This window comes from Miniopterus natalensis, chromosome 15, assembly GCF_054644295.1.
Source record: "Miniopterus natalensis isolate mMinNat1 chromosome 15, mMinNat1.hap1, whole genome shotgun sequence".
NCBI lineage: Eukaryota > Metazoa > Chordata > Mammalia > Chiroptera > Miniopteridae > Miniopterus > Miniopterus natalensis.
Window position 1 is genome coordinate 14,271,546 of NC_142095.1, and position 19,119 is coordinate 14,290,664.

At 45.2% G+C, this 19,119-nt stretch overlaps 1 protein-coding gene across 1 annotated transcript in view; it reads left to right on the forward strand.

The window, feature by feature from the left end:
- The window catches only part of NEK10 (NIMA related kinase 10), a 125,965-nt gene that overhangs the window by 23,452 nt on the left and 83,394 nt on the right, over positions 1-19,119 (forward strand). The window contains exons 6-8 of the mRNA XM_016198861.2: positions 10,065-10,149; positions 16,917-16,958; positions 18,163-18,241. Of these exons, the coding sequence (XP_016054347.2) occupies positions 10,065-10,149; positions 16,917-16,958; positions 18,163-18,241 (206 nt within the window). The remainder of the gene's footprint in view (positions 1-10,064; positions 10,150-16,916; positions 16,959-18,162; positions 18,242-19,119) is intronic.

Below are 19,119 nucleotides of genomic sequence, written 5' to 3' on the forward strand. Positions count from 1 at the left end.
CAACATCCTTACAGTGCACTTTTGTAGCCTGTACAGGGACTGATTACATGGGCTGCCCCAGCTTGGACCTTGACAAAAGGGCGAGTGTGTGACGTCCACTAACAGTCCAAGGATGACCTTTCTTCCTAGGACCAAATCAAACGTTCTTTCCTTTGCTCGCCTTTGTCTTCACACAGGGGCAGTGTGGGACCGTAGAGAAGGGATAGTTGGCCAGTTCTTAGATTCTCTCTCGAAAGTCTCGGGGGTTTTTGGTGAGCCGCTGAGTGCTGCTGGATTGCAGTCAGGATTGAGTTTTCTCTCCATTCTTGTCTGCTGGAAGTGAGACCTGGCTCTGCTACCGCCAGATATGAAGGAGGCTCCCAACGCTCTGTCCTGGTAGAACCTGGTCTTCCACTCTTCCGAGGAGGCCCAGGCCCGCTGCCCACAAGCACTGGCTGAAAGGATGCCTATGAAAACTTTGCGTCTTCCTCACCACTTTGAGACTTGATTGGAATATCTGAATTCTGTCCCTGTGAGATGAGCAAAAATTACTCTTACTCTGGAAAATAGGAGAGATATTAATTAATAATTGAATGCATAGATTGAAATAAAACTCTGACCTGGTCCAGTGCAATAGCTGACTTTAAGTAGAACGTCATCCTGATGGGGCCTCCGTGATGAATCAGATACTAAGTACATGCCTAAGTGGTGGCCTAATGGTTTGATTATTAGGTTTAGTATAAAGCAGTTGAGGATGGGATTGCATCTGTCATGCCTTTGTACTTGATTCAAGCAGAGGGTTATTAAACTGACTCAGATGACACAAGGAGTCTAGAATCTTTGCCACAGGTATATAATTGGGTCAGTGCTCAGTTCTTGACAATATATGCGAAGACTGTTGAAAGATTAATGAGCATTGCAAAGGACCTGAAGTTGGCCTGGATTGTTTCCTCTTGAGCTTGAACAGAGTAGAACAATGATTAGTAGCAAAATAATTATGCCTTTCATAGGCATTAGAAAATGAAGATCTTTAATTTGTTTTGAAGACAACTATCCTTAATTCTTTAAGGGATGCTTAGGAGGCTATTTGTCAGGTTGGTACTTTGGGAAAGGAAGCAGATTTCCTATATTAAAGATGTGGAGACCTCACTGTGTTCTCACACTGAAGGCACTAGATGCAGATATTGTTATGGAAAATAATTGGGCAAGAGTTGGCATCCAACAGTTGAAAAAGATCTTAACAATTCTGAAGTCAAGAGATCTCTTGTCAGGACCTTTCCAGCTGCTTAGTGATTAATGAGGCATCTTATATTGGATGGTGTTACAGGCTTGCAATATGAGCAGTCCCTGGAAATCTTCAGACCAGGAAAGGACAATTATAGATCTCTTTGCTTTCATAGTATGAGAAGGAATTTAGGAATGTTAAACATCATGAACATCCTTTTATAGCATCCTTTGGCTGCTGACAGATTGTGTTCAGTTCTCTAAAAGCAGGGTTGGGTAAAGGTGGCTTAGGTCTAAAGGTCTCTATTGTTTCTCAGACCATGTGAGACTGCCTTTTTCCCCCCTTCCCTCTGACTTTAGACTTATAGAAGAATTACATCTCAGGGCCTTTGCTGGTATGGCTTTCTATGCTCTTTCTTTGTGAACATCAGACTTAATGTTGACTGGAAGACCTGGGTTCCATTCAATAAACAAATTATTGAGCACCTACTATGTGCAAGGAGGAGAGACAGAGCAAATGGTGGAGAAGGAAGAGTGGGTGGAAATACAAAGATGAATAAGTGGTGTGGTCCCTTCTTTCTAGGGACTCAGAGTCTATCTGGTCAGCCACGCAGTTATCTCTTCCTCAATATAAGGGAAAATGTGGTAAATACAAACTGTGTATATGAAGACCACCAATGGCTGGGTGGAGGGGGCGTAGACTTTGGTCCGTTTCTGGTTGTAGACAAGACTGGCATATTCAGGATGTTAGGCCATTCAGTTTCATCCCGAGAATGTGGCTGATTGGGAATTGAGTCTCATCCGTGGAGTTTGAGCCCTTCAACTCCTCTCCCTATTTATGCCCAGTTGATGATGTCCCTCTTCTGTTCCACTCTCCCCAACTGCAGTCTCCCCTTACCCTGCACTCGGGATACCTCCTTTCTGGGTTCTTTTCCTAAGATTGACCTGTGATTCCCTTGTTCACAGAAATGACATTGTCAGGCAGCCTCTAAAACGAAACAGGACTTGTTAATCCAGAGTCAGATAAGGTAACGCTGTAAACACCTCATGGTAGATCTCAAAGGGCAAGTGAAAGTGTCGCCTCTGAATCTAAGGTTACTCCTGGTTACACATGGTAATGAATCCCTATGTGTGGCAGAGTAAGGGAGCAAATTTTGATCTTCCAACTTTTATTTCTGCTCTCACATCATTTGTCTATAGTAGTCTGCCGTTAGAAAACAAACCCACCCCTTTTTATCTTATCTGGAGGAAATTACTAAGAAAGTACAAAGGGTCTTGGTATGCAGGATAAGGTTATGAGGTTTTGTAGAGAAGTAAAAGTTGTCACAAAATTGACATATTTCCCAGTTAACCGGACACTTATAAAATTGACCTCTACTTAAATATCTCTTCTGTGTATCTGTTTCTCTGAGCTCCCTCTCTGTTGGTTCATTCCTTGCTGATTGCCAGACAATGTGAAGATTCTATAATACAAGGCACATGTAATGTAACCTACTTGTGAAATGAACTTGTGAATCTGGCTAAAGATGTAGAATTTTATGAAGTTACTGAAAGTAACTTTGAATCGAAGAAGAGAGTATTTTAACAAGGAAGATGACAAAATGGGACTTCAAAAAAGCATATTTTAAATAACAAAGATCAGGAGACGCCATTAGGAAAAATCGATGAATCTTTCTAACATATTTGCAAAAATGAACCTCTTTATGCGGCAAAAGTCAGAAGTGAATTCAAGGATTTTGGATCACGTTATATAGTTTTGCCAGAGAAACATGCCAAAACATGCCAGCAAAACCTATTCTTGCTTTTTTTCTAGTTGTTAGATTAGAGTTACAATTAGAATATTTAAATGGAATCTTGCTTCTGCTATTTAATGTGAAACTTGGTGTTATTTTATGACGGTTCATTTAATTGGCCCCTTCCTGATACAATTATTCTAGAGTTGCCAGGATATCCTCTCTTCTCCCACCTGCAACTTTTGTAGAGGTGAACACACCCCAGGTTCTCTAATTTCAGTTAAAAGAGAGCCAACTGATCCACTTAGCATGACTTTTCCTGTCCAAAAATGCAGTCGCTTTTCTGATAAGAACAAATTGGTATAATTATTTTATATCACATTTCCTGAAATACCTGCTGCACATTTGAAATATTTTGGAAATGAGTTTGTAGGAAGTCTAGATTGGGAAGATTATATTTACATTCTATACAAGAGCTCAAAAACTGCTTGAACTAGGGGAAAACATCTGACCCATAAATCACAATCTTGTGAGAAACGCTATTAGAGTGTTCTGGGAATTTCACAGAAGCCTCTCACCAAGAGGACCTCTGTAGTTATGTGTTTACTAATCAGACCTTTGCTGTCCGTGTCCACTCTAGGGCATATGTCTGCTGCAAGTGACTCTTCTTTCGAACTTTATCTGATCCTCAGCATTGGCTCTCCAGACGCCTTCACAGGGCGGTGAGAGGAGAGGACTAGAAGTTAGGATCAGTGGCATTCTCTTCCAGTGTCTTGATTAAAGTCTTAAAATATGTTATGTTGACAGAGAGATGCTTTTTCTGTGACTTTATTCCATCAGGTAGGAGAGATGCCAATAGGGGCCTTTGAAGGCTTCCTAGGAAAAGAGGACCCTGGTCACCTTGGTAAAGTCTGTCAGATCGTTCAAACCTCCCTAGAGAGGTTTCCACATCAGCCCCATAAGCTGGGTAGAAATAAAGGTTCATTAAGGTCCCCCAAAGTCTCAGGATTAGGTCTTTGGGCACTTAAAAAACCTAATGGCCAGAGTAAAGCTCCGGTTCCTTAGCTGGTTGCTGGAGTCTTGAGACCTTGACCCTTCTTGGCCTCATCTCTGTCCCTTCCCATTGCGTCCTCTGGGCTCACCAAGCTCAGAGTGAACCAGCCATTGTTTTTGGAAAGTTATTCTCTCACTTCTGAGCCTTGGCCCAGGCTCGTCCTCACCTGAAGAATGCGGCCCATGTCTTTCCATTTCCCGGTGTTCTGGCCCTTCAACTGCCCCCCCATGGCCCTGGGCCGCTCCCCACTATACACTATGCTTCTGAAGAGCAGGGTTTGGGTCTTTTATCCCCAACTCGAGCCGTTGACACTGGCTTTACCACAGAGCATGGGCCTGAGAGTCTTCATAAAGTAGAATTTCTTTGCATTAAATTGCTTTGGTCACCGTAAAAAAATTTAAAAAATACAGAAAATTATAAAAACTGAAAATTTACCCTTTATACCACTCTCAGAAATTGACATTAGCTCTTGCTGTATTTTCTTCTAATCTTTTAGGAAATTCTAAGTGTTTTCTTCTTTACTTACATGAGAGATTATTATACACATACAAAATTGTATTCTGCTTTTATCCAGAGTAGAATTTTTTAAAGAGTTGAATATTTGGCTGAATATCCTTTATAATCTTGTCCTTTTGTTTCTTTTTTGCTCCAAGTTTCACAACCTTATATGTAGAAGGGAAGAAAACAAACTATAATAACCTAGGATTTCATGTAACCCTCAAGCAAGAATAACCTTTCCTCTTCTCCCCATCACTTAACTTGGAAGACACATCTAGTTCTTACATTTTTATTTCTCCTGAAATGTTATTTAGAGTTTATCCCAAACTTAAAATGTGATTGTGTGCATGCACACACACACACAGGCACACACCTGTGTATATGTACACAAAAACCGATATCCAGTTGCAGAGGTGGATGGATCCTGAAGTAAAAATCCAGTCCAGCCTCCTTTGAAAGATAAAGGAGCCGAGGGGTTAGGGACAAGTCCAAGGTTCTGACGCAAGCCTTGAATGGCATTCTCTCCTTTGCCTCTCTGATTACCTGATTCTTTTTATTAATCAAAGTGTATTTAAAATATGTTTTCAGTTTTGCACCACAGAAAGATGATCACTTCAGCAATCATCTTCTCTCTTTTTTGCTATTTACTACTGCTTCTTGCAAAACCTATTCACAGACATGAAATGAAGATGTTCCCGCCTTCCTAGGAAAGGACTTCTTGTCCTTTGGCCACATGTAACCACCAGAGTCAGTTTTAACTTGGCCAAATCGATAAATGACAGTTTCCTATTAGTGCAGGAGCTTCTGAGAGCCCGGCACTAAGTGACAGACACATTCCGGAAATCCATGGCTAAAATCAACCAGTTCCCAAACAGTCCCACTAAGGAAAGTCCACCTGTCCCTGAATTACTCCATCAGCTTTCCTCCGAGACACTGTGCCTTGTAAATACGTCTCTCTCTCGCTGACAATTCACGTATTGATTGGTGGGCTTCTTCCTTGGGCCTCAAAGTTAACATGCCCCCAGGACTTCTCATTTGGCTCACTCCACTTGCCCTCCCCTCGGCTTTAGTCTTCCCACCTATTAACCGAGTCCCAGCTGCCCTCATCTCTTGCCGGGCCCATTGCAGGAGGCTAACTGGGCTCCCTGCTTCGATCCTTGGCTCCCTATACTGTTCTCAGCACATATCTGTTGTCAGATCATGGCAGGCCTCCATTTAAAGCCTTCAGTGACTTCCCAGAATTAAAAGCCCAAAGTCCCTATTCGTCTTCTACAAAGCCTGGCAGCTGTGGCCCCTGCTCTCTCTCACTTCACCTCCTGTGACTCTGTCTTTGCTCACCCTGCCCCTGCCCCTGCCCCGTGGGCTTTCCTGCCGTTCCTGGCACAAGCCACCGTAGCCCTGCCCCAGGACTACATACGCAGCTCTTCTGCTGTTCTAACCTAGACTCTCTCCTCAGTTCACCGAGATGCTAATCTTATCAGAGACCCCTTCTCTGACTGTCCTGAAATAGCACCCCCGAGCTCCCTACAGCCCGAGCCTTGGTGGCTCTTTACTGGTCACCACCTGCTGCACATTTTTATCTCTGTGTTCTTTAGAAGCTCCAGAGCATAGTGTGTGCTTTGCCCTGGGCTGTGTCCTTGGGGGTACATAGCTCCTAACTCCTAGTAGATGACAAGTACATATTGGGAAGCGTTCTGCCTCTGAAACATTCCTCAACTATCTGGAGGAAACACCTAGAAGACAGTCCTTTCTGGTCAGTATCTCTGTGAGTTTGGGGACCAGCAGGCTTCACTGGATGGACTTCTGATTGGGTGCCTGTGCTGGGCTAAGTTTAGAGGTAGACAGAGAAAGAACAAAGACCCATTAAGAAGAGTGGGACAAGTCAGTAAAGATTCCTTGAATATTCATTCATAATTAATTTCTATTTTGATGTTACTTTTACTTTTTCAACTATCCAAAAAATAGGGCCCTGTCTTATAAATTTGAGGCGATATTTATTTTGAAACAGGCTTGAATTCCTCCACTTTAAAATATTGAGTCAAAAGTTGCAGTTTCGTTGTTGTGGTTTGTGTTAATGCAAACAGTACGACCGCATGAAAAGGGAAATCTGAATAACCCCCTGCCGTGAAGTTGCGGCTTATCCTGAGTGAGAGTCAGGGAAGCATGTTAAGAATGGGGGTCTAGGCTGTAACCTTGGGCATCTGCATCAGCCCTGGATTCAGGTAACCCTGGACCACCTGACCCTCTCGTTTATCTTGGTACTTGCAGCTTTACTCAGTATTCAGGACCACAGCTTCGCGGCTGACTTTCCCACAGAGCGCTCACTTCACATACTGGTTTCCTCCACTGTGTAAGACGGTGAAACCCCAACCACCCTTTCTCTGTCCAAACACGGTGTCTCTGGGGATACCAGCATCCTTCGATTTTTATATTGATGGCAGAAAGTGGCATTCGATGCTGAAAGTGCCATGGCAGCTGGAGCCGATCACGCTGCCATGTATTAATAGTCCTGTGAACGCCATGGCAAAGGTTCAGTCACAGAGGGGACAAATATTTGCCTGCTATGAATCCGCTGCCGTGTGGCTGCTATATTGGGACATAATCCTCTGGGGAAACACTATCTTTGCAGACAGATGAGTTTTCCAGAGCTGCCTCAGAGGATCCCCTGGCCCCTGTGCTGGACACTCCTCTTCCCATAAGAGTCACTTTCTCTCCAGCCATCCCCTGGTGTAGGACCCAGGTGGAGGGGAGGATGGCAGGAGCCCTGGCCCGGGAGGTAGGCACCAGCTCTGCACCCCTGTGCAGCCTGGGGCCAGCCACTCCGCCCCTCCATGCGAAGTTGCTGCTGCAGGGAAATGAAGGCACCGACTTTACAGTCTGTCACGATTACTCTCTGCACTCCTCCAGTGGCACTGAGCGGTGTGTTTCCTAGTCCTCCAACCCTTGGCAAGCAGAGCTACAGATCGTCTTACAGAGCACGTCATTCCCCTTGAACGCCAGAGCTCCCTGCGACGTGCCACGTTCCTGTGGGGGTCAGGGGCGGTGAGCCAAGGAAGGGACAACTGCTCCTTTAGAGGTCAGTGCTCAGAGAGGAAAAGCCAGAGGACTCAGACACCAGGAATTCTATTTACATTTATGACAGTGGAGGCCAAATCATGCAGAAATATTAATAGCTCTAGGCTTCGGTCCCAAAAAAGCAAAAAAAAAAAAAAAAAATGGCCATTTGTTTGGAATAGAACTCTCAACTCTGTGACTTTTCTGGAACTCTTCATTTATTTACACTCCTTTAAAAGTTAAAGAAAAAAAAATCTATTGTGGAATTTTTTTCCTTTCTTTTTTTAGAGGGGGAGGAAACATAACTTTTCATACTTATTTTGATATTAAAACGTTGGAAAGGCCATGAACTTTTCTCCTGAAGATTATAGTTAGGAAAAATACCAAGAGCACACATATTTGTACCATGAATAACCTCTTACTATGTCCCACGACGTTTCCTTTAAGGAATGAAAAGCAATCAGCATTAGCCCTCATTGGGCTGCCAGCAGCTGTTGCAACTTGAGCATTATTTTTGTTAGGTCTTCGGGATGCGGTGTCTTTGCGCCAGAGCGCAGGCTCCACACTGTCTTTAGCCAACCCCAGCCCATGAAAGGGAGAGCAGTCATGTGCCATCGCCCTACTGATGAAGATGAGAGGTGTTCTCTCTGTAAGAGGAGCCACAGAATAACCATATCCTTGCAAGTGTTCCCATAGGTGATTCTGTTTTAGATTCAAAGTGCATTTCAAATCTGCATCATTTTTTACAATGCGGGAAAGGATGAACTGTCGTGCAGCTTCCCAGTGTGGCCTTGGGTAGTTCTTCCTGGCTGGTAGCCCTGGGATGGGTTGACTCCTGTCCTTTTCAGAAGAAACTGAGGTCTGCCTTCATAGGAAAGGTGTCACTGTCACATGCCTGGGCTGGAGAAGGATTGTAGGGTTGACCACAGCTGTGGTGGGCAGCTCCAGCCAGAAGTCTTGGTGATAGCAAGAATAGTTCTCAGCCAGCAATGCTCTTGGGACATCTTGTCCAACCTCTCCTCACTGGGCCAGGCCTCTGCTGGGGGCTCTGATCTACAAGGAGCAGTCAGTCATCCCTGGGAACATAAGGCTATGGGAAAAGCATGTTTACCAGCCTTCTTCCCATGAGCCAAGTCTCAGTAGATGGATGGAATGGTGAGTGGCTTAGGGTGGAGTGGGAGTGGGATAGGGTGGGGGGGGCGATACCTCCAGTGGCCATAACCACAGATGTCCGTCCTGCCTTTGAGGAAGGTGGGGCTTCTGCACTCAGGTTTGTGATGTGCAGGTTTGGGGGCAGAGTTGAACTTCGTAGGATCATGGAGAAGCTGAAGCTGAAGCTGAATTCTACCACTAAGGGTTAATACGGGATGAGCCAGGTGACGGTTGGCTTGAGATCACAGCCCGATAAATGCTTCACTTGGCAGAGGGTCCGATCTTTAAAGTAATCTTGCCCGATGCACAGCCAGCCCAGCTGTGGAGGTGGGAGAGGGAGGGAGGAATTCTGTGGGCTCTCATCGCTCCTTTCCCTTCCTTAGTTTTTCTTGGCTAAGCGCGGGGCAGCAGACACTTTGTTTGGTTTCTGTTAGCTTTTTGCACTGCCTTCCACTGTTGGTCCAGCTCACAGGACGGCGCTCAGCTTCCTTCCTCCTTCCTCGGGTCCCCCTGTGTGGTGTTGGTGGCCCCTGCACCATGACACGCACTTGGGTTAGAACAGCTGCATGTGACTGGCCTCATGTCACCTTAGAGAACATCTTTCTAATTCCCTGGGAGGTGCCAGTGTTAAGAAGTCACAAAAGGCTGTCACGGGAAACACCTAAGACTCAGGCACCCGAACTGCCCCTGAAGTGCCCCAGGGGCTTCAGAGAACAGCCAGGGGTGTCACAGAAAGCAGTGATACTGGACATCCATCAGACACAGTGCACGCTACTCAGGGAGGTTTACGATTTCCACATTAAGCTCGTGCTGCTTCCTTCGATGACGGCATAGCCTTCTGAAGCTGGGTTTTCCGTGGTCGCTGCGATAAAAGGCAGGTGGGAGAGGACAGAGGGGGAGGACTGTCCAATCTTAATTCAGAGCTCGAGAAGTTGCTCAGTGTCTGCGGTGCACATACCCCATTGATAAGTAAATATGGTTATTTAAGAGTAAAATAAACATTTTTCTTTTGATGTATGTGCATTATGTTTTAGTTATTAGGGCATATACTCTTATTAAGTTGAACCTAATTATTGAAACTTCTAGCTCTTTGGTTTGGTCAGGGGCTGTCCGGAGGCGGTAAGGGCACTGTAAACCGCATAATTTGGGGGGCCTCTACTTCAGAGTGTTAATGAGGGTTTTTATGTGTTTTGCATTAAAATGGGTCAAGTGTTTAAGTCCCGAACAACAGCCCCCACTGCAGATCAAGTTTGAAATAAACCAGTGCCGTTCCCGTCTGTTCCTCACTGTCCGTCGTCTCGAGTTGCTCGTGAGCTGGCGCGCTGGTCCTCCAAACCTGAGCAAACTTGTCTCCTGTTTCCTTCTTTCAGGGAGTGGGTTAATCGAGCCCCATCTATTCACTTCCTGAGAGTGTTAATCTGCCTACGACTGCTCATGAGGGATCCGTGTTACCAGGTTGGTTGGAAAAAACAAAGATGTTTTTTACTTGTGATGCAGATGAAATACAAAACTGGTGGGTCTTTCTTCAAAGCAAACTGTGTTAACCCTTTTCTCTCACAACTCAATAGCTTCCAAATTTGGGAAGTATCTCATCTGCTATTTAAAAGATAGGAGAGAACTGATTTAATGGGGACCAAAAAACCTGTACATTTCTACTATATTACCTGTGGGAATGAGTGAATTACACGCTGGTCTATGTTTCATTATTACCTGGCATTTTAAACCACAGGCAGTTCAGAGAGGTATGCGCTTGGTCACACCCTCAAGCGTGTTCAAGGCTGAGCAGCTCACTAGGTCAAAGTCAACAGTGACAAGTGGGGGGCTCTTTGGAGGGCTCCAGAGTCATGGTGGCTCCACATTTTTCCTTTAGAAGAATCGCTCCCTCCCTCCTCCTGTATTCTAGGCTGGCTTTGTGCTAACCACAGTCATTTGAATGTGGGACTCTAGGCATACTCTGATGGGTGTCTGTCCTGGTTTCTCACAGTTTTCTGGGAGTTTTCCATTTCCCTCCTGACCAACCATACAGAACCGTGTGTTCCCTGCATTTCTGAGCTGCCATTAGCTATGTAGTGGGGGTCAGATGTAATAAGGGTGGACCATATGTTCCACGTTGCCCTGGTCAGGCCCAGTGTGCTCATTGTACCTACTTAATTATTAATAGCGCCCTCTTTTGCTCTCCAGCATGTCCCAATTTGGACAAGAACGTTGCATATGTGATAGTAATGAAAGGATTCATGGAGGAAGGTCAAGAGCTAGGTTTTGGCTTATAGAAATTAGGAAAATATTTGCCTTAGAGATGTTCTGTTTGTTCAGAAAATTGGTGACAGTTGTGTCACGCTCAGCTGGTCTCCTTTCTCAACCCAGTTCTTGATAGATTGAAACAGGGTTGATGTATTGCTCTCCAAAGGAAAGAATTCAGCAATCTATTTATGGGGTTTCATGACCAGAACACATATTAAACTAGCTCTCCCTGATTTCCAGCCTTTCCATAGAAGGGGATACTCCCTGAGTCTCTCCTCCCAGCACTCTTTTCTCAGAGAAGAGCAGGTGCTCAGGCAGCTATTTAATATCTAAGTTGCCAAGAATTGTTGGGCAAAGTCACAAAGCTAGGCTGGGGTTTACGACAGTTTATGCTGGAGTGTCTCAGCGAGTTTCGCAGGATCCACAGCAGCTGTTCCAAGCCATCTCCACTTCTCACACCCAAACCACCTCCTGCTCCTCTCATTCTCATCGCGTTACATCTTTGTCGCAGGGAAATCTGAAGACATCCCGGTGGGAGCTCTCTTATTCCCTCCTCTTTGTTGCTTGAAATATTTGGATTATCATGCAACTTTACTTCTCTTCTTGTTTCAGAGGAAATGTCCTGTGCCTTTGCCAAGGCTCTCCCTCCCATCTCTTCTCTTCCTTACAGTGTCAGTGGCTCCCTTCCTGTTTCCTTTTATCATAATAATAACCCTTTCTTAATCCATTATTCCTTCAAATCTTCCATCTTACCTTCATTAGTACATTTTTTGAAAGGTCAGGATAGGAACCCACTTACTTTCTATCTGGACATTGAAATCTGTGTACAAGGTCTGTCTGGAAGCCATTTGAATACTCCATAGAGTGCCATGCTTCAGTCACCATTCCTCCACCCAGAGGCTGCAGACTGGTGGCGCCCACATCGAATCTTGCCTGACAGTAGGCAGAGGCTTCAAGATGTGCTTAATGGAGATTCCAGCAAGAAAACACTGGATGAAAGAAAAGCCATAATTGCTTAGAGTTGCCCATAATTAAAGGGAGACATATGAGATCTCAGGTATAATTGGGGTCCCAGGCAGCGTAAAGATAAATTCCCAACTGGATCCATTATAGTGAAACCAGCACATTACTTACCAAGGATAAAGAGAAACCCTCAAAAGCTCCAAACGACAATTACCTTAGAAGCAACAGTAAGAAGATAGTCTAGCTGAGTGGCCTGCACCAACCCTGAGAGCCTCTAGCTCTTCCTCGGCACTGTTTGTTTTTCTGTATTATTTACTTGCTCCTTTTAGAAACCCTGCTTTTCTAAATGCTGACTTTCCCAGAGTCCTTTTCTTTATCATCTTCTTCCCCATCTTCCTAGTTCGGCTTCAACTGTCCTTTTTTGGTTGCCGTTGCTGTTCTTTGCTCCCGAACACAGACCTGCACTCTCACCCTTTCCCCTTCATTATGCCCCACGTTAGGGATATGATGGACAGCGATCCAGTGACACAGTAGCAAATGCTTCTCCAAGTGTGGTCCTGGAACTGCTTACAGGTCTCTGGATCCCTCTCTGGGGCTCCACAGGATCACAGTGGTCTTCAAAATAATGCTCAGATGTCGTTTGCCCGTTTGCTCCCACTCCTTACAAGTGTGCAGTGGACTGTTCCTGGGGCTGCAGGCTGCAGGTTGTGTGATGATGCCATGGTCCTGATGGCTGATGGGATATGTACTCTTGTGTTTTAGGAATTTCTCCCTTGCAATTTCTAGTATGGTAACTATAAATAGATATAACCCATATAAACAAAAGCTCTTTAGGGTTCTGAGTAATGTTTAAGAGTGTAAAGGGGTACAGTTGTAGCACATTATATTCAATAGCTTTCAAACAGACCTTTTCAGTTCTTCCTCAAGCCTCTTAGAAGAGTGGTTACTATTAACTCCTTGGAAGATAAATGGAGGCTAGTGCATCGAGTGGCCTTAACATCGTGAAGGAGGAGTCAGCAGTGTGGAACCAGTGATAAGTTTGCACAGAAAATGACCTTGTCAATGATTCAGGATCAGGACTCACTGCCGTGTGCTTAGCATTGATTTCCTTGCTGAGTAGGTTCAGGGTGAGATGTCTAATGGCAGTGGCATTTTCCACTGTGGTAGCAATAGTGGTGTGCTAACAACACCCATATTGGCATGCAGTGTGCTCCATTTTTTTAGGCATACTTTTTACCCATATTATATTATTGTATCAATTTTTTTTAAAAAAGGAAAAGCTCAGGGAATAGGCAGAACGGGGACATTTGCTCACATTTTGCACATTGAACTGAAGATCTGATTGACTAAAGGACTTTCTCCAGGTCGTTAGGCTCAGAACCTAAGTACAGAAGCCAGTCTTGTGACCCTCTGGCCGTGACCAGGAGAAAACACGGAGGCCTGAGAGGGCCCCAGGAGGCGCTGCCGTGCTCATGTTTGCTTTTCAGATCAGCGCCCAGAGAAGCTAAGCCCGGGTGTGCGCGTGCCTGGTGGTCTTGTTCCTCTCCAGTTGGTGCTCTCAGGTTAGAGCAATAAGCCCAGGGGTGTAACCAGAGGAAATACAGGGGGGACCCCGCGCCTGTGAGCCACCTCCTGGCCTCACTCGTCTCCAGAGGGGCCTGGGAGGGTAGAGTGTTTAGCTCATAAATGAAGGGTAAATTCTTGAGTACATAGCAACAGAACTTTCCGAGAGTGACAAAGCCTCTTTGCCCTTTTTAAAAAAACTTAAAAAATTTATTTTCTTATCCTCACCCAAGGGGGAGAGGGAGAGGGAGAGAGAGAGAGAGAGAGAGAGAGAGAGAGAGACATCAGTGTGAAAGAGTCATCGATTGGCTGCCTCCGCGCGTGCCCCGACCAGGGATCAAGCCCACAGAAGGGGTATGTGCCCCGACCAGGGATCAAGCCCACAGAAGGGGTATGTGCCTCGACCAGGGATCAAGCCCACAGAAGGGGTATGTGCCCCGACCAGGGATCAAGCCCCCAGAAGGGGTATGTGCCCCGACCAGGGATCAAGCCCACAGAAGGGGTATGTGCCCCGACGAGGGATCAAGCCCACAAACGGGGTATGTGCCTCGACCAGGGATCAAGCCCACAAACGGAGTATGGGCCCCGACCAGGGATCGAGCCCACAAACGGGGTATGTGCCCCGACCAGGGATCGGACCCGTGACCCTCCAGTGCGTGGGATGGCGTTCCAACCACCTGAGCCCCTGGCCAGGGCCTCTTTGAAGTATAAGCCTGATAACAGCGCTTCCCAACTGTGCTTCCCAGCAGTTAAGTATCTGGGAAAGGAGCTGTGCTTCGATGGGTATGTCGAGGAAAGGCTGCCTCTGGTTTTCCCCTGGGGACTCAGAGCGCAGGGCAGCCTAGCAGCAGCCGCACGGAGCCCTGTGATGAAGTCCCTCGTTAAACTGTCACCTAGCACCTGGCTTTTCCCAAGCAATTTGGGTTTGATCACGAAACTTTTTTTTTTCTTTTGGTAGAATTTCTAACACAACCCACTGCACAGAGTAGAATGGTCATTCCCATGACATAGTTTGGGAAACACTGACTTAGTCCCATATAGTTAACATTAATTATTGGGTAGATATATTTCTTGTCAAGGTAAACATTTAAAAATGAGTCTGACCGTGACCACATCATTTAAACATTATTCTTTCCCTTGGTGTCTTCTCATTCCCAAGTTTCAAATTTAAATCTCCTTCATGTCAGTAGCTCTCAGATTTCAATCTTTTCCCTCGTCTCATTTTTCGTGGCCTGTTGTACTTTTTTTCCACCTGCATATCCCATCAGCAACTCACTGTATCTAAATCAAGTCTCCTCTAACCAAGCCTGTTTTTCTCTCTTCCCTGGTGTTTGTTAATCATGTCCCTGTCCTCAGTCACCCCGGCTCAAATATGGTGATGTCTTCTACGTCATTCCCTTTCTTCCAACGTGTCTTCCTGTTCAGTGGGTCGTTCCACTTCAGAGACTCCCTGCCTCTCCCTCTGCATCTCCACGGCCCCTGCCAACCAGCTGGGCTTCCAGTTGACACTTCGCCTATTCAGTTCCTTCTAAGACTAGAGGGAAGTCCTTACAGCTGATTCTGATCAGTCCCTTGGCCTCACGTTTCATTGGTCTCATGGTCTGCACGATGAAGCCCAAGTTCAGGCGCATGTCCCAGTCTTCCCACGGTGGGATCCTACCTGCGTTTCTAACATTAGTCCCAGCAGTGCCCTTCGTGGAGTTACGGGAGTGCTTTGCAGGGCATGGAACATCTTGATGTTCTTTCTACGCAACTTCTGTGCACCTTGGAGCTCACTGTTCTCTTTGCTTGGCATCTCCTTTATCTTCCCTTGTTCCCCCACTTTTTTCTCAGCAAGTCTACCCATCTTTCTCAGCCCATCAGAAGCCATCACCCTTACGAAGGCTTCCTTAGTCCTCTCAGCAGGCTGTCACATGTCCCTTCTCTGGGGTTTCAGCACTTCATGTGTAACTATCTAATAGCACTGACCAAATTCTGCCTGAAGTTCCTGTCCTTAGCGTGTCTGCCTTACGCCTGCCTGGGGCTCCGGAAGCAGGCCTCTGTCATCTACGTTTGTGTCGTCTTCAGAGCCCAACCCAGGGCTTTTACATAACAGGAGTGAAAAAAATATTTGTAGGATAAATGTTAATGGTTTTAAAATGTTATTTTTATATGTATAAAATATCTTGCTACAACTAGGGATAATGTATACAATATTCTTATGTTCTTTAATTATACTTTTCTAGAGTGAATAGCAATGATGAGAATTCGAATTGGTCGGTAGTCACAGAACTATTTTTAATTGCGTTATAAATGTCCCTTCACTCTTAATTTAAACAAGGGTATGTTTAGTGTTTCCCAGATCCCTTTGCACAGAGTAAGGAAGCCCTGACCCAGGAGGCCTTGAGGGCCCGAGCGTGTCCCCAGCCTGCCCCTCGGCTGGCTTCCCGGCGGAGCCCACCGGTGCCTCCCGCACCCAGGTCCTCATCCCCCTGCACTTCCCGGACTTGGACCGATGGCCGTGTTTATATTTCAAGTAACTTCCCTGTGTGCGTGTTAAATAAGAAGTGAGACGTCAATTCAGCTTTATTTAAACAGGCTAGGGCCACCTGAACCACGCTGGCCTGGAAAGAAATGTCAGTGCGAACAACCCGAGAGCATTTGCTATTCATAGAGTCCCAAGCCCGCCTCCACCTCCCGGCCCTCCTCACCCCAGTCCCCGCGAGGGCAGCTGCAAGGCTAGTGAAATGCCTTCTTAGGGGACTGGATTTAAAGACCTCTGTCAGACACGTTTTGCAAAGGTGACCCCCACGCTGGTTTAGAGTAGTGCAGGTTTAGGAAGACCGTGAGCCTAATCCTTCTAAGAGCCCTGCAGTGGAGTCTGCCACAGCGCAGCTCCTCAGACTCCGCTGAGCGTGCGAATCACCTGGGGGTCTTATTAAACTCAGAGTGACGCGGCAGGTCTGGGTGAGTAGATTCCCCGTTTCTACTCAGCTCCCAGGCGAGCCTGCAGCTGCTGGTCTGCGACCACACCGGGCAGAGACCCAGAGGAAGGTCCTGGGAATTGGGTGACTCTGGATTCTTATCTTGGCCTGTCACTTAGGCAAATGGTGTACCTTTCTGGGTCTTTGTTTTCCTGATCTGCAACATGAGAGGGTTGAAGGGAACGATAGCTAACAGTTCTTCCGTGTTCTAATGTTTTTTGATAACACGGGAGGAAGTGAAAAAATGAGTCTGGCTGAAGTTCTGAACATATTTAATTTTTCTGAATCTCAACACAACGTTCATTTTTATTAGCAGTTTATCTTAAATGTAATATGAATGACTGGCATCCAAGTTTTCCATGTTTATGTTAGAATGTGTACCTTCAGAAAATAATTATAAATCTCATGATTTAATAAAGAAGCTGCATATAAAATACACCTTTCCCTTCAGCATCATCTTTTATGTATGTTCTGTTGTTTTTGTTTTATTAGGAAATACTCCATAGCTTGGGTGGCATTGAAAACCTTGCTCAGGTAAGATTCCTTTTGCAGTGGCTTGTCTTGCCTTCCCATTTTGTGCCGTGGCTCTGGGCAAGGATTACATAGTATGTGACAGAAGATGGGATTTTTCTAACCTTAAGCTGCCTGCCAAGGGGAGGAAGAGGCAGGGTTAATAAGTGTGCGAGTGAGGCCGGATACTCACAGAGCAGGGCGGGGCTCATGACATTTTGTTCTGGCTAATTGGGCTCACTTTACCCTGCCTGTTGAACCCAGAAAGTGCTATAAAAGGTCACATGTCCTTAGTAATGAAAAGAAATAGGCCTTGGCTGGCCGGCCCAAGTCCTCAGCCTTGCACGTACCAAATGATGGGAGAAGACATCGGTTATGAAGCTCTTCACAACTTTCTCACACACAAAGAATTACTGTGCTCACTAAAATTTTAACCAATAAATGACAATGTGAGGAGCGATTTTAACTTCATTTATTTTTCTGCTTTGGTAACTACTGAGGGAAACTAAGCAGGAGAATATATGTGCTGAGCTAATCAAATGTTTGGGTTTGTTAATTTGATAAAACATGGCATGGCATCGAGTTGAAACAGTCCATTCTCCTAGAGCCCACAGCACACACAGGAAGGATGGCTTTCACAATAAGCCTGTGGCCCTGCAGGCTCACTCTGAATTATTAAGGGAAGATTAAGTTTAATGGCAATTTAATGTTAAATCTATTTTATTTCCATTTTTGGGAAATTGGTACAAAGTATCTAGCTTTTGTTTTTAAGATTTTAAAAAGTTGTCTGGGTATTTACCTCATTTAATGAAATAGTCTTTCATAAAATTATATTGTAAATGCCATTCTTTTCCACTTTATTCCATTATAATATCAGAAATTAAATTCTACTGAAAAGTTACACTGAAGAAATAAAACTCTATGTACCATATATTATGCATCTTATTTTTATCTTATACTTGGAGACTCCATTACACTATAGACTTGCTCATTTACAAATTATTCAGGGACTTTATATAGTTTTTAACTTCAGGGCATTCAAGAGAAGGCAAAGAATCCAGGAACTCAATCACTTTTTTGCATTTGAGTGAACCGGGCCCAGAAGCACTATTATTTGGCGAATGTGTTGTGCCACCTACAGCTCATTTTCAGAAATGCACAATCTGGTCTCCTGCTTGTGTGCTTGTGGTGTCCTCTGACTTGCTTGTTGGTTTGGTCCCTCCTGCAGTACATGGAGATCGTGGCCAACGAGTACCTTGGCTACAGCGAAGAGCAGCACAGTGTGGACAAGTTGGTGAACATGACATGTAAGCATGGGGGGCGGGGCGCGAGCAGCCAACTCTGCACTTCTTAGAATAAGTAACATGGTGTTTGCAGCAGGAAAAGGGATACTCTGAATATCCATGCTCAGTTTTGTGTTGAGACTCCATGCCAATTATTATATTCGGTGACAAAATATACCCAGAAGGAAGACTTTTAGATCCCAGCTGTTACCTTGAAAAGCCCAATTTCATGTTTAAGAAGATTTTCATTGAGCACAAGCTTTCTTTAATGCAACAGAAACTTCCATACCAGCAGATTTTGGTAAACATATTTTTTGGCTCCTCCAATTCCTATTAAAATGTCAGAGGCTATTCAGTTATCTATAAAGCTGGGTTAATAATGATACCTATCTGAAAACATTTGGAACATCCAGAACATAAAACAGAAAAAAACGCTCATGGAATGACAATAATGTGAAAATGTTGGTCTGTGTGGGTGAGCTGTTCTCTGGTCACTCAGTCTTCTCTCTCTGGAGACTCTTCCCAGCCCCACCTTCCATCTTCTTCAGGTTTGATGAGCCGGAGACCTCCTGCAGCTGGCGCACCCAGCCCACTTTCCTTGTGAACAGGCAGGTTTACCGTGTTTGTTTACAGGACAGCACACTGATCCAGTTATAGGGAGAGAAGTGTAGGCAGCCAGCCCGGGCGCCAGGAAGGTTCTTTGAGAACAACTGTCTTCTGCAGCTGAGGAGCCCTGCTAGGCCCATCACACCTGCTGGCTTTCCCGCTCCTCTTTATATAAAGTACAAATATTTATAGGGAGGGTCTTTGAAAAACAGTTTTACTTCGAACTTGTAATGATGTTAAGAAACTCATTTAACTTCTGTGGAAGGAAAGATTTGCCTTTTTCTATCTCCTTTCTT